We start from the raw sequence: 16,223 nt of genomic DNA on the forward strand, positions 1-16,223 counted from the left end.
GTCAATAAAACACTGTCCAGGGCATCAGCAGTGCGATGGCTCTGTTGTTACTGACGTGTGCTTGTGGGGGATGAGAACGATCTGTGTCGGAGAAAGAGAATTTTCCATTAATAAAATGTCTGTTTACGGAGATATTTATGTCACACTGCTGTTTAGATCTATCACCTGCCTACATTAAGCTGTTTTCCACATATGTGTAAGATATATAGGAAGGCAATTTATTATCAGACTACATTACTGATATGAACCTTATTTCCATTGCATCTATGCTGTTTATAAGTCTATCAGTCTTAAGGAAAATGAACTATCCAGTCTGTCTTTTGCCTCCTGCAGAATTTAAGAAACTTCTGCTTTTACCCTTTTGCACAGGCATGTCACACAGGAGTCACTAAACAGATTCTCCTGGGTATTTTTTGAAAATATGTTGTTGTTTCACCTTTTAAATTTTATGCACATATTGTCCTGTGTGTGTGTGTGTGTGTGTGTGTGTGTGTGTGTGTGTGTGTGTGTGTGTGTGTGTGTGTGTGTGTGTGTGCTTAGCCTCCTGTAAATGAAGCATAACCTCTGTTGCTTTAAGTCTAAGGTGGGTGTGTACATAAAAAACATGATGGCAGTCTTACCTGCTTTGTTGCATTCTCTTCAGTTTTCAAGTACTCTGTACAGATTCTTCATCTGAGTTTCATCCTTGTATTACTGCTAGAGATCTGAAAACACAAGTGCGCACACACACACCTTTTCTCTTAATTACTTAGTAGTTAGATAATTTAAAATGTTTGGCAACATGTTCATGGAATTGAAACTAAAGGCTACACCTTTTAATTGGTTTGTCTGTTTATTAAAGTGCCATTCACCACATAATGAATTGAAGTTCATTTTGGTTCCATTTTAGTTTCTGGCTTATCCCTTTATAAAGTTACAGACACCTCTGTGTTTCAGTCATGGCTGAATAAGTCAGTATTGTTGCTGGCCTTCAAAAGTTATCTGTTGTTTTTCACATGAGGTTCCACTTCTCCAGCTCCATCTCAGCAAACTGTCAGCTGGAAATTAACTCATAGTTATCCAGAGAAAACAAATATGACAATGACTCACTGCCTTCACTTCATCTTCTTTACAGCAGTGGCCTGGTGTGCCAGGATGATATTCAGTGGAATCTTTTCTCTGTTAGCTGATGTGTTGAAAATACAATAATCACACAAGTGCTTTGGATGTAAAGGTTTAGAAAGCCTTCATTACAAAAAATAAAGACCTGAATTGGAAGATACGCCCGCTCAGAGAAATTCTTTATGTGCACAGAGGAAGCTTTGTATCATACCCAGGCCACACTTGCAGGGTCTTACAGCTGATGTGCAACTACAAAAGATACCCAAAGTTAGCATTGATTTCAGTTGGCAGATGATTTTTGTTCAGTGTGGTCAACAAAAATAACAAGATAAACATGGGGTAGCATAACAAACAGAAGCAACGTATTGGCTCAAATTGTACTATTAGATCTGAGTTTAAGCTTCAGTTTTCCTGAAACCAAAAGCACAGAGATTTGTCTCAATTCTTTCCTCTTGCATGTGTGATCCTACTGGCATTCATCCATTTTCTGAGCTGCTTCATCCTTTTCAGGGTTGCGGGGGGCGACTTTGGGCGAGGGCAACCATTCACCATTCACATTCACAACAGTGTAACAGTCCCATACAGATATGAGATGAATGATTTTTTCTCCCCTCCTCCAGTCCAGAGAGAATGGTATCTTATCTAGGACTTTCCCAGTGCTTGAGGAACACCCAAAACACAATTGATCTATTGGGCCCAGTTTGGGATTCATTTCCATGCACAAACACTTGGACATGTCAACGGGGGCGATTGGGGGTGAAGCCTTCGTGAGAGATGAGGGCTCCACTAACCGAGCCTCAGCCGACTCCATTATGATCATGAGAAACGGTTCCTTCAGCATTACTTTAAAGTGCATTTAATATGATTATAAACTCAACTTCTGTGGCTGCTGCCGGAGCTCTCCAGCTGACGGGAGAGCTCCGGCTCTCCGCTCCCGGGCGGAGACGCGCTCTGTGCCGGCCCCGGAGCGCGCGGGGACCCGCCGCACGGCTCCTGGAGCCCTCTCCTCAGCGAGAGGTCCCGTTTCTCTGCTGCCCAGCGGAGGCGCGTTGGCCACAGGGCTGACACGCCCCCAGCGTTTCACAGCAGAGAGAAGTGCTTGTTTTTCCATGATTTTGAGACCTTATTTTATATACTTAGTAATTTTTTTAATCATTCAAATTTGGCTCAGTGGTTAATGACACATGTTTATGCAGTGTGACAAACTCATAACAAATTTATTTCTGCTTTACATGGACTTTAAGTTATTTGAATTTTGATTTCCTGTTTTGCAGATGTGGCTGCTGTATTAAAGCTACATGTTTTCCATTTGCATCATGAGTTTAACAATGGGAAAATTCACAACGGTGCAGAATTGTTTTGGAATATTTTGAATAAAAAACTTAGAGTAAGCATGATGTCTTTGAAAAAAACATAAATAACATTGATTAGCTGTTTCTTATTGTATAATTGTATGAATTGTTTAAAGGTTTTTCAATGGGATAAATTGCCATCCATAGTGTGAAAGCATGTAAAAATATGTGTGCATGTGTCTGTCTACCAGACCTCAAGGTTATCAAGGTGATTGACAAGTGTAAAGCAACATGCACATGACACTCTAGCCCTCTCTCAGTTTTAGTTTTCAATAGCAAAGCCCCTATTATGTGCTATGTGACACTTCTGTACCAGCCCTACTGACAGCCATTTGCATTAACTGTGGAGTGACCCAACCCCCCTTTCACATACGAGCACTTAAACTGTCCACAGTTAGCTATCGCCATCACCACACTATTACAATTGCGCGGGTTGCTCTTTGGTTACTGATTGTTGTATTAAGCACTGTTTTTTGTGTTAGGCCTTTTTATATTATATTCTCGGACATTTTGTCACAATCCAGGGTGAGAAACTATCAGACTACCAGCAAAAACTCAACCTTTCTTCATTCAAGGTTGTCAAGCAGCTGACATTAATTGGGCAATTTTTCATATGGTCCCACTTCTTAGCAAAGTCTCGGGTGTCATTCTTTGGTATGATATGGAACAAAATCCAAACAAATCTTGGATTTGTAAAGATGTCTTTTCAAAAGGCTTTAAAAAACAAACAAACAAAAAAAAAAAAAAAACGCTTAAAATCTTGAACTTCATGAACTTTTAAAATGAACTATTTACCAGTCAGGTCTGTTGTTTTAATGGTGTCGTTTTTTGTGTTCCAGAGGATTTGGCTTATGGGCGTGAACCCTGCTTTACCAGTTGTCCCAGTTTCTAGTCATTTATCTAGTTTCTTATTGTTTATCTGAGTAGCAGAGCTTTAATCCAGGAGGGGCCCCTGCCCCAACACAGACACTATAGTCATGAAAAGTATATAAGCCTAAAACAACCGCACCCACCTCAGCCTGATAAAGCTTTTATGCATGTGTGTGTGTGGGTGGGTGGGTGGTAGTTGCAGTGGGGGAGTTGCAATGTACACAAAGGCTACATACATAAAAATCAGAGAGTGAAGGAGGCAATGACAATGAAACTGAAGCTGATCGAAGTTGACAAACAAAAAAAGACAGTACAACGGCATAAAAGACAGGGTAATATATACAGAAGCAGAGGACGAAGAGGAGAATGTATAGAAGAGCATATATATGACTCATCTAAATGGCACTGGTCTTGCCGGTCAGACAGGATCCTCATTGGTTGCTTTCAATCAGGTGTCCCACTCAGAATGCAGCAGTTACTCAGGACTGAAGCCTGCAAGCCCACAACTGTTTCCAGTCATTTCTCAGCTTAATAGAGCTCCATTTCCAGCCTCGGTCCACTCTGCAGATTGACATGCTTAAAATTATATGTGTCATAAAAGGGTTTGTTGACTTCTGCAACTCCTAAGAAAATCAAATTTAATGAGAGCTTAGGGTATTATAAAAGACTGACAGATTTTTTTTTGTTTGTTTGTTTGATTGATTTCCAAAAAGTGCCCCAATTGAAAGGAGTACAATAGAATAAAAATACATTATTATTAGTCCCAGGGGTTATTCTTAAGATGACTTTGTTTTATCATGGCATCACATCATTATAGATCCAGTAGAAATGTGATTTCAATTTATGCATGCAGCATTGGTGAGCTGACTTAACATGACTCAGAACACAATCATTGTTTAGATATAGCAGAATGCCTATCACCTATACTTTGATGTTATAAAGGATCATAAAAAAACATTTTTTTTCAATAGGGTCCTTTGTATTCATTAGATGTTTGCTAATTACGCGATGTTATGTAAAAGGAAATCATATCAGTATTCAACACCAATTTTGTGAAATAGTGTCTGCATATTGGACTTCACATAAACACAATTGAAGGCTCTACAAAACTGATAAGCTGTGTTTGTATCACAGCAGTTGAAATATTTTTGTCAAGGCATGTCTGAAATAATGTTGCTTTCACAAATAAACAGAAATGTATTTTCTACTTGAAAAGAAAATTGAAATAATCGAAACGCTTTGTAATGCTGGTGTAAAATCAATTATGAGATTTTTGTTTCCTGTTTCTGAAATTCTCGCATCAGGCTTTAAAAAGTGAAAATAATGTTGAAAATGGTTGCATCACAAGAAAGTAGCCCCAAGAATTTATTCGCATTCTCATTGATACCAAGCAACGATGTAGCCGTTCTGTTGTGAATAGACAACACTGTGTCTGATCACAAACGGATATGCATTACAGAACCCATGCTTCTTGCATGTAAACACAGTTCGCACCGCTGTCAGTTCTTCAGTCTGCAGGGAAACAATAAATTTCATCAACATACCATCTTTCAACAACCACGTAAGACAGTGGTTGGACTACTTTGATGTTGCTGTGAGTAAACTGTCGTCAGCTTTAATAAGCAATAGTAATTCCTTAATACTTGGTTTACAGAAGCCTGCTGTGTCATCACAGCTTAAGGACTCGTAAGGAGTGATCCTACCACCTCACTAGGGAAATATGCATTGGTGTGATTTAGACCAAAAGAGCAAGAGAGAGCAAATAAAGCAACATGGGCAGGGGGGATGGGCACTGGATAGGGGGTAATTTCTAAGATTTATGGCGCGGCACTTCACGAAATGCATGCATCCTGTAATTAAAACTCCCCCTTGCCTCTAGCAGGCGTGTACATTAGCTGGCATCCCCCACCGCAACATCCACCTTCACCCCCCTCAACCCAGCAGCCCCCACCCCTCTGCCTCTCACCCCCACCCACGAGATAATAAGATCTTACAGAAGCTTGGAGTCACTAATGAGGGCTGAATGCCACATTGAGGGACAGTCTGTTAGTGGTAAGAGGCCACTACTAAGGCCATGACATGACAAACCTTTCATTTTAATTTTCTCTGCAATGGTGCCTAACTAAACCTTAGAAATCAGAAGATTGACCTGTGGTCTCAACCTCTTTTCTTCACAGCAATTTCCTGATATTGTAGATTTGGAAGGCATGAACACTAAATTGAAAATAAGTAGGAGTAGATTGTCTCTGACCACGTATCAGACACACCTTACAGAATATATTAAAATTAAATTATATATCACTTGCCTTTTCTATTTGGTACATAGCAAGTTTTAAAATGTGTATACAACATCTCACACTATTTTATGAGCAAGTCAGTGTTTGTCAAGTTGTACCCTGGGTGATTTGCGGTCCTGTTCTGAAAAACCAACAATGAAACTCACACGCATGAATTACTTGCTCCTTTTGTGATGTGTTTTTGTTTGTTTCCTTTTGTGTTTCAGTACACAGTGAGATAGCAGTGTCAATATGATGATTCACTGTGAAATGTGAATGATGTCAACTGTGGTGTGCAGCTCAAGGGCTGGTAGTGGCTTGGTTGCTCACTGTGGGTTGTTGTATTGACTGTGCAGTAACTGTACTCTGCTTGGTTTGTATTTTCTGTGGTTTTGTTTTGATGCACTCAGATGTATTCTCTGAGATCTACGATATGGAGTTGTGGTGCCAAAGACACTGACACTTAACCCCTAGTTGATCCTAATGCTCTGCAAACACCTTGCATGAGAATCATCGTCATTGTTGTGTGGGGTTGTGTGTGAGGTTGATTTAGCATTTATTCAAATACTTGATGTAAGCTCTTCCATCGTCCACAAGTACTGAAGATTGTTTAATGCTTACTGACATGTTAGTGTAAATATTGGCATTAAGCATCGAACAAATGCATAGACACACCTCTAATAAGATGTTTTAGTATCACACTAGGCTGGATTAAATTGCTCAGACATACACACCCACACACACACACACACACACACACACACACACACACACACACACACAAGCTCAATGGCCGCAGTGTACTCCCCCGAGTAGGCGCCTCACTTTTACTGCTAACTTTCACTGAACTTTCCGGAGCCCGGGGCCCCGCCAGCAGCTGGAGCCACATCAGGTTCTCATCAAGCAACACTGCTCTGCAGCATTTCTCTATTTTTTTTTTCTTTTTATGATGAAAAGGTGGCCAGTCTTTCATGACAACTGTCCATGTCATCAAGTAGAAATTTGCATGTTTTTGTTTTTGTTTATTTTGTTCAGACAGTGCCGGTTATTTTAGCAATAGTGTGAGCAACAGCTAGCAGTGAGGCGATTTTCTAAATGCTACAGTGCTCTGAAAAAGTATTTGTCCCTTTACTAAATTGTTATTTTTGGGTGTATTTCCCCCACGTAAATGTTTCAGACCATCAAACACATTAAAACATTAGACAAAGATTATCAAAGTGAACACAAAATGCAGCTGTTAAATGGTGGTGTTAATGTTTCAGTGGAAAAAGGTTATTCAAACCTACCTGGCCTTATTTGAAAAAGTAATTGCCCCCCCCTTATTAAATCATGAATTAACTGTAAATAATCACATATTTTGTAAAACTGAGTTCAATTTCAGTGACGACACCCAAGTCTGATTAACTCCAGACCTGTTAAAACAAGAAATCTCTTAAATAGAACCTGTCTGACAAAATTATGTCGGCCAGATCTCAAAAAGCTGCAACAAAATGCCACTATCCAAAGAAATCGAAGAAGGGATGATAAATGAATTAATTGACATCTATCTGGAAAGGATTATAAAGCCATTTAAACCTTCAGGACTCCAGTGACCCACGTGAGAGCCGTTATCCACAAATGGAGAAAACATGGAGAAAACGACTCATCCTGGAGGTTACAAAGGAAGCCAGGATAACATCTAAAGAACTGCAGGGCCTCTTTTGCCTCACTTAACTTCAGTGTTCATGACTCAACAATAATAAAGACGCTTTGCAAAAATGGAACCCATGGCAAAACTCTCAGGCAAAAACCACTGTTGACCAAATTAAACATAAAAACTTTCCTTGCTTTTACAAAGAAACACCTGAAAGATCTCGAAGGCTTTGGGAGAATATTTTATGGTCTGATGAGATGAAAGGCATGTGTAAAAGTGACACAGAATTTCAGAAAATGATCATGCCAACTGCCAAACATGGTGGTGACATTGTGATGGTCTGGGGCTGCTTTGCTGCTCCCAGTAAATCCTGAAGGAGGACGTTTGGTCCTCTGTGACCTCAAGTTGAAGATCACTTGGGTTCTGCAGCAGGACAATAATCCAAAACACACCGGCAAGTCCACCTCTGAATGGCTTAAAAATAATGTCTGGACTTGAACCAAATGAAATGCTGTGACATGAACTTAAAAATGCTCAAAAATCCTCCAGTGTTGCTGAATTATAACAATTCTGCAAAGAAGAGTGGGCCAAAATATCTCCATGAAAGACTCATTGCCGGTTATAGAAAACCCTTGATTTGAGGTGGTGCTACTAAGGGTGGCTCAACCAGTTATTAGGTTTAGGGCGCAATTACTTTTTCATGCAGGGCTGTTGGAGTCCGGGACCTTTACAGTTCCACCGGTTCCCCCCAGTTCTTTAATTCTTTACTTGGTATAAAAATGCCGAACCACTGACTTGATATTTATTAACATTTATTCCATAATAGTCAAAGGTAAATGGTCAGTGTTGGTCATTCACGATTCACAAACTTACATGACAGTCAGTTTGATTACAGTTTTCTTCTGGGCTGGGCCTGCAACGACAAATAGGTTGGACTTTCACTCGAAGTTGGACAGTTTTGTTATTTGATGTCAGCTGCCAACCGGACAATAATAATAATAATGATAATAATAATAATAATTGTTATTGTTGTTGTTATTGTTGTTGTTATAACATAATGTAACACATATTTTGTTCCTGGGTGCAAAGTGTATTTTCCTCACTTCTAGACTTGGATAAGTCAAAGATGTGGTCATGATGATGTTCAGACTCGTGAGGTGTTTAAGGGTTAACAAAACCAATCGCCACAAACCCCAAGTACTGAATTTGCGTGAAGAGACATTATTAGAATTTTAGAGGCGTCACAGTTTCGCCTTGCACCAGAGCGTGCCAGAGTCAGAAGAGGCTTGCATGTTCTATTCCACACCAAATAATGTGGAAAATAGGAAAATCAAAAGTTTCATCGCCCGAGTCACCTTAAAAGCAAAGTTTAAAGGGCATAACTAGTGTTTTCCTCTGGTTTTTAGCACAAGCACCCAGGAAGAAACACCTTCAACCCAGGAACAGAGAGAATTTGAAATTTTGTTACATAGTGTAATCTTTCTCCTTCAGGCCCAAGTAGCTTTGAACAGGGTTTTTTTCCTTAATAAAGTCATAATTTAAAAACTGAATTTTATGTTTACTTGAGCTGTCATTGACTGGTATTTACATATGTGTGATGATCTTAAAGATTAAAATTGGGGAGACGTGTGCTCACGTTGATTTTGTGATGGTGAAACACCTTGAAGTGAGTGTTCTGATGTTGTGTGTCAGTGTTGTTTCTTGTCTGGTAGACATCTGCTTTAGTGTAATCTTGTTCACTCCTCTGTCTCTCTTCAGCTGTATGAACTGGATGGAGACCCAAAGAGAAAAGAGTTCTTGGATGACCTCTTCAGCTTCATGCAAAAAAGAGGTATGTAACTCTTCATGTGTGGCTGCTTTCAAATCCCTAAACACTGCTTCAGTATATCAGATGTACTGAAACTCAATAAAGCACACCCTATCCTTTCAAATTATTATCTTCTTGTTTTGTATCTCCTGGCTTTATCCAATGTCAAGTGTCATAGGCAGCTCTTAGATGGATAGAGGGAGGATGATCGCCAACCCCCATCTCTCTCTGCCATATGACACAACACCATCTACTCACCTTTCACTTAGGCGGGTGGGGTCTTTATTCATTTCGGAGATGATTGCTTTATGGTCACACAGTCCCTCATCGTTCCCAGGCTATAACTAGAAGGGACATGTTGTATCACTGCCTGAGGATGGATTGGTTTACCATCCCATCTTGACACTTGTCCACATGGCGCTTCATCACTTTTCCAATATTACACGCTCACTCAGTACTTGATCTCCTTTCTCCTGATCTCCACAGCTGCACTGAGGAAATTGTAAATTGTTTATATTTGTTTACACTGAGTACACAAAAACTAAATGGTCATATGTGAGTGTTGTTCCTTTCATTGGTTAGCTGTTGAAAAGATCAGATTAGTAAGTTGGAGACTGATATGGGGAACAACAGATGTGTGTTTACAACTGAAAAGCCAGTACTAAATGTTTACAGTGTCTGACCTACTGGGTGGGTCTGTCATGTTTACTCTGAGAATCTCACAGTGCCATCTATAGGCCATGTCGCCAAGTGAGGGAATTTGCTCCTTCACATGCGAGTCAAGGATTCATTACGATGTTTAATGCAGACCAGATAATTGTTTTCAGGATTGCATATTAGTACAACAAATAAACAGTTTTAATGTTCAGTTTGTTTTGGTTGAGTCGCTGGCACGCTTAATTTTAAGTGTGCTATTATTTTGCATTGTTGTTGGAAACTAATCCAAAATTGTGGCAAACAAGTGTTGTTTGTCAGTCAATCAGCTGCTTTTACATTTTCTATACTTTAAATACAACAGCATTGCTGAGACTCCGATATTAAAATTAAAGGCTTTTGTAGGCTTTTGTTCAGTCACAATCTAATTGTGATTGTTTGGTCCCACTTATTGTGTCTTTGGTGATTTTTTTTTTTTTTTTTTTTTTTTGAGGGTGCATTTAAAGTATGTCTAAATCAGATCGTTGCAGCAATAAACTTTTGTTTCCATATTAAATAAGGAGCAGTCAGTGTGCAGCTGCCTCATCTTGAACCCTTCTGACACAGGTCACACGGTTACCTTGTGCTTGAACTTTATGCTTGAAAGCATCTCATGCAGATGCACTTAAAACCATTCAAAATTGCTGTTTTTGCTCTGCTGTAATCCTGCTTATATTACTCATAAGCTTGAGCCATTACACTGAAATTTGTCATCAAAGCGTCATCTGTATTTTGATGTGCTCAAGTGCTATCTGACAGCAGTATGACCCTTCAAAAGGGCTTTTATTGCCAAGGATAAATGGCTTGTAGATAAATGCCTTCTTTCTTGGTTGCAAAACATGGTTCAAGAGCTTTTCCCTTGCAACTGATTAATTTAAAAATGTCCATCCTTCAGTGATTCTCTGTAGTCCAGTTTGTTTTAGAATTCAGAATTCAGCCACATCTGTGAGCATTGGTAAAATCAGTTGACTTCTTTTGAACCACATGGGCAGACCCTGCTGTGTGTGTTTACTGAAAGTTGCGAGGATAAAGACATTTTATTCCGTCATGTGGCCACTTGATGATAATGAAGCTGCTGAAGAAAAGCTATTATGCTTTGAAGTAACCGATGATGGAATTTTCTATCTCTTGACATTTTCCCTTCGGCTGTTGCAGGAACCCCAGTGAATCGTATTCCCATCATGGCCAAACAGGTTCTGGACCTGTACATGCTCTACAGGCTGGTGACAGAAAAGGGCGGCCTTGTGGAGGTCATCAACAAGAAACTGTGGCGAGAGATCACCAAGGGACTCAACCTGCCTACCTCAATCACCAGTGCAGCCTTCACCCTCCGCACACAGTCAGTGTTTACTGATGGAGTGCTAACTCTGAATTATGTGATATTGATTTACAAATTAGCTTTTGTGTTTTCAGCAACTTCCAGTTGTAGGCTTAGGTTATCTCATTACATTAGGATCTCGTCTTACAGGACGAAGTTTACATTTTGTGTACATTATCAGCAAACATCAGCACAAACACTCAGACTCATACCTGTGTTGATTTATTTATTTTTATCAAATTGTTTTTATTTCAGATACATGAAGTATTTGTACCCATATGAATGTGACAAGAGGGGTCTCAGCAACCCCAACGAGCTTCAAGCAGCCATTGACAGTAATCGACGGGAGGGCCGACGACAGAGTTTTGGCAGCTCCCTCTTCACCTACTCCCCCAATGGGACGCCAACCATGCTGTCATCTCCCAAGCTCCCCAGTTCCACCGTAGGCCTGACAGTGGGCACTAACGGGGCCTCGCTGACCCCAATCCAGAAGATCAAGAAAGGTGAGATTTGTTTATTTTGTTCTGCACTCATTCCCAAAGATAAATTCAGTGGGGCTTGCTTTCCCTCACTGGGAACCATAGTTTTTTTTTGTTTTGTTTTTTCTTCACAGAAAAAGTTCAGTTGAAAAAGATTTGATTTAAAACATTGTCTGAAATGACCCCTGAAAAGATGTAATGTACTGAAATAACATACTTAACCACCATTTTTGCTCTATCCTCAACATACATGAATGTGACAGCAGCCGCTTGTCAAACACAACAACAAACACATCTTCTTTTTTTTTATTATTTGAGGTTACTAATGTAAACTGCAATAACAATGAATTACTTTATCAATAGAAAAATAAACTTTGTGTAGTTTATTCTAGAGAGAATGTCTTGTACATTCAATCTGAACTGGTAAATCCATTTTTTAAAACTTTCCATAAAACTACTTTGATTGTCATCTATGTTGTGAAATGTACGGTACATTCCGATTAGAATCCATGCTTTCAATCGGACATCACTTTCCCTCTGTCTTTGCTGTCTGCCCAGAAGAGGAGGGAGGCCAGCCGCTACCAGGGGTTGGTGTGGCCCGTTTGCCAGCTGGAGCCCTGGCTGGTCACTCTGTGGCTGCTGTGCAGGCGGCAGCAGCCCAGGCAGCGATGGCAGCACAGGTGGCAGCTCTGGAGCAGCTGAGGGACAAATTGGAGGCCGGCGAGCCACCAGAGAAGAAGATGGCTCTGCCAGCAGAGGAGCACCACCGACTGCTGCAGAGAGCTTTGCAGCACAACCTCCTGGCCATGACTGCTCAGATACCAATGAACATCCGCATTAGCAACCAAGGTACGGTAGAAACTATGGACTTTCTCATGCGATCAGCTTACAGAAGAGAACTGAAACAACCAAGCACACATGCTTTTCATGGTTTCACATCAAATTAAATGACATCTGCCTCAATCAATGAGGAAATTCCTCCGCTGTCATAGTAACAATTTTCTTTTCAATATCATCTTATCAATATTTCCACAAAAAAGTAATTTCCAAGTCTGTTTTCACTATCAAATAAAACCAAATCACAAACTTTGTTTGTGAAATGTATTCAAAGAACTTTTTGTATTTCTTTTCAAAGTGATTCATTTAATACTTTTCAATTTTTTTTTTCTTTTTTAATCAGAGTGACTAGGTGAAGCAGATAGGAACCAGGCCAATCGATTAAGTAAAAACCAATATATCCAAGCAAGCATCTGTTTGAATGTTAAAATAAAACCTGTAAGATGAATGACATTCCTTAAAAGTAATATGTAAACTGGTAATAGAGGGAACAGCCAGCTCTGCACCTGATTCTAGGCGGTGTGATCTTCCGTCTACACACTTTCCCTCTTCATGACAGTTGCATTTCAATGCATTCTTGTACTCTTGCCACAAACCACAGCACCACCATTGAGGAAGTAACCCATTGCAGGCCTATAAGTTGACCTGTTTAGCTTTTAGACACAGCAGGCACGCATACATATAGCTCATGTGCACATGTCTAGGTGGGGATTCCCCTCTGTCAGTAAATACTTTGAACTTATAACCGTATTTGTCTTGGTTATGTTCTGTGTGATTAACCATGCAAACGGTTTCCCAGTATGTGATAACATAGGTAGTTTCACAGCAACGTGCAGTCGGACTTTTTTTTTCCCCCAGGTAGTTTCTTCTTCTGTAAGAATCTGTGTACATTTCCTGTTGTTAGAATTTGTACTGAAAAGAAAAACAAGAAAATAAAATGATAACGGTTTTCTCCCTTGCAGATGGAAGGCAAGACTCGGCTCTGAACCTTACCACCAACGGCACAAGCAGCATTAGTATGTCAGTGGAGCTCAATGGAGTACTGTACACTGGTGAGTTTGACTGTACTGTCTGCAGAGCAGCACTATGTCCATTTTTAAAATCGTTAGGTTCACTTCTTGTTGATGTTCAAATGGAATCTGAACATTCAGCATCAGTTAAAAAAAACGAAAAAAAAAATGGATGACGTGATAACACTGGGGACCTCCTCTTTTTCAAATAGTGAAAAACAAGGAAGTAAGAACAAAAATCAGCTCATAAATATTTAGACCAAGGAGGAAAGTGAATACTTGTGAAATTATGCTGTAGCTGTGCAGCACTGGTGGCAAAAACAAATGCGTCAATGAACTGAACAGGTAATTTACATTCCTACACTCACTTGTTCTTTTTTTTTCTTGATATGCTTTCCGGTTCAGGCGTTCTTTTTGCTCAGGCAGCTGCAGGGACAGCGACATCTGGTACGTCTACGTCGTCCGTCGCCAACAAGGTCGTCAGCAGTCGCGTTGCTCCACCGCAGCAGCAGCAGCAGCAGCAACAGCAGCAACAGCAGCAGCAGCAAAACACACCTACCTCAACCTCCAGCAACCCATTGTCTTAACAAACCCCCAGCCTTTCCACTCTGCTTTTTTTTAATACCACGCTACGTAAAGCCAAAAAGCAACCTCATTTTCTACTTCACCTATGCCAAAAAGAGAAGAACCATCAACAGTACAGAAAGACACAAACTGTAACTCAGTTCACTTGAAGTACACTATCTCAGGTTATCTCTCACAAACTCATCTCTTTTGTTCTTCATCGCCAAAAACAATTTTGACAAAAAAAAAAAAAAAAAAATCCAAACTGAGAGCCAGTATATGCTAAGCAAATACATATGCACAACCTGTGAATTATTTATTTCTACATAAATGTACAGATTGTCAAAGAACAAAAGAGATGCTAATAACTAGGAAGGGTAATGCATTGTTTACACACTCAAACACAGCTACTGACTGACAATAATTTTTGTTATCCTCTAGGGGAGAGTTTTTCTTTTTTTTTTTTCTTTTTTTTTGTTATTTTAGCTTTTAATTGTCATTATCATTATTGTTATTCTCTTTATTGTGTTTTATCATTTAAATCTTTAACAATCCTCTCACTGCAGAAAAAATATCTATATATTTAGAATTCTATTAAAAAAATGAATATGAATATCCTCTATTTTTAATCAGAAAAGCTTTAAAGGTATTTGTTGTTTCTTCAGGGCATATAATAATGTACCGCTGTGACCTCATTTTGTGTAAAACCTTATAACCTTTTGGATATGTAGAAGAACAAACCCAGTGCAAACTGGTGCTCTGGTTGTATATTGAGACAGACATCATATCAAAGCCACAGATTCTTCTGTGATATGCACATCGGAGCAATCCGCGAGGATCCCTTTTATCACTTCTTAATGCATTTGGTCCATTATTGATCGAGACCAGGCGCCTGGTGGTAGCTAATCACCGTGCCGTGCAGCTTTTGCAGTTGTTCTCCCTGGGACAGCTGGCTCAATTTCATGCTAAATTTGACTCCTGTTTGTTGACACATGGCCAGTTCAACACATATCCGTTTGAGTCTTGTAGGACGTCGGCCAAGCGGGGTGTTTAAATGTCTGTTTGTAGGTGTAAGGCCAGTTGTGTAGGTGGGAACATAAACTGAAATGTTTCTTTGTCCGCACTTCTACAAACTAGACTGGGATGCCCACGGCAGCTGATTCCATCCCTGTTCAGGCTTTGTTGGAGTAACACAAGCTTTCATGACTGTTCTAAAGTGTCTTGTTGTTTTTTACAGTATCCCAGTCTTCTGTCACACTTGAGAGAGCAACACTTCGACGTCTTTCTCTGTAGAAAGATCTCTTTTGTCATATTTTTTATCTGGACCTTCTTGTAGAGCAATTGTCTTAAAGTCAGACGCATGCATGTATTTGTAGATGAAAATCCTTCAGTTAGAAATGAAGTGATTCCCTGTCTTAATTTCATGAGTTGAGCGTTCACTAAATCTTTATGATTGTGACAATCAGTTGTCAGGAAATGCTTGACTTCGGCTTGACTTCAGGAGAAACTGGACAGGTACTTCATCTCACATCTGACTGTTTTTTGTTTTGTTTTGTAATATAGATTAGTAACGCTTTAACGTTCTGTGTCGGCTTTGTGTTTTGCATGACTTAGTGCTTCTTCTGATCTAAGTGCTTCTTATCCTTGCTGTGATGTGGTCTCCTTGAGAGAGAACTTTGGCACATCTCAAGGATATAACAGAGAATGTCTCGTGATTCTCCAACTGCTGCTGCTGAATTAGAGTTCTTGAGAGCAAGAGCTGAGAGGTAATCGTAGTGGTGACTGTGCTTTTGCTTGTGTTTTCATGTCTCTACGAACATACATCTGCCATGGAAGAATCACCATGTCACTTCATAAGTATCATACATCTACATTTTTAATCAATCATTCAGCTTTTTGACCGTTTGTTACCTGTCTGGACTGTTAATGATTGTTACTCACCCCCACAGACCCCAAGCAAAGCAGCCTCATTCCTACTGACGCTGGGAAGTAAATCAGGCTTTGTGTGTGGGTTCTGTTCTGAGGCCTTAACACAATGCGAGATGATCAGAGAGCGAGCAGTACCTCCGTCTAATCACTTGATGTTGTAGTTGGATAACAAGAGCTGCAGCTGTGGCTTTGACTCTGGACTGGCTGCTTAGCGGGAAATCACCACCAAGCAGGATTACTATTGCAGCAACACTTCATCATCCGTAGGGTTAAAACTCTCTTACAGTGGAGAAAGCTGAGCTCAGTTTCTGTATTAATGGTTACAGATACATCATTATCTCTGGAAATGGGAAA

At 39.9% G+C, this 16,223-nt stretch overlaps 1 protein-coding gene across 2 annotated transcripts in view; it reads left to right on the forward strand.

Moving 5' to 3' along the window:
- arid3a (AT-rich interactive domain 3A) overlaps positions 1 to 14,248 on the forward strand; it is a 37,990-nt gene extending 23,742 nt beyond the window's left edge. The window contains exons 4-9 of one of the 2 annotated variants that reach the window (XM_030083374.1): positions 8,991 to 9,063; positions 10,888 to 11,071; positions 11,306 to 11,553; positions 12,088 to 12,378; positions 13,329 to 13,418; positions 13,782 to 14,248. In XM_030083374.1, coding sequence (XP_029939234.1) covers positions 8,991 to 9,063; positions 10,888 to 11,071; positions 11,306 to 11,553; positions 12,088 to 12,378; positions 13,329 to 13,418; positions 13,782 to 13,963 — 1,068 coding nt within the window. In that variant the 3' untranslated portion in view covers positions 13,964 to 14,248. The remainder of the gene's footprint in view (positions 1 to 8,990; positions 9,064 to 10,887; positions 11,072 to 11,305; positions 11,554 to 12,087; positions 12,379 to 13,328; positions 13,419 to 13,781) is intronic. The other variant, XM_030083375.1, reaches the window with a different exon arrangement.
- The last annotated feature ends 1,975 nt before the right edge of the window (positions 14,249 to 16,223 follow it).

Source organism: Salarias fasciatus, chromosome 23 (genome assembly GCF_902148845.1).
Source record: "Salarias fasciatus chromosome 23, fSalaFa1.1, whole genome shotgun sequence".
Taxonomy (NCBI): domain Eukaryota; kingdom Metazoa; phylum Chordata; class Actinopteri; order Blenniiformes; family Blenniidae; genus Salarias; species Salarias fasciatus.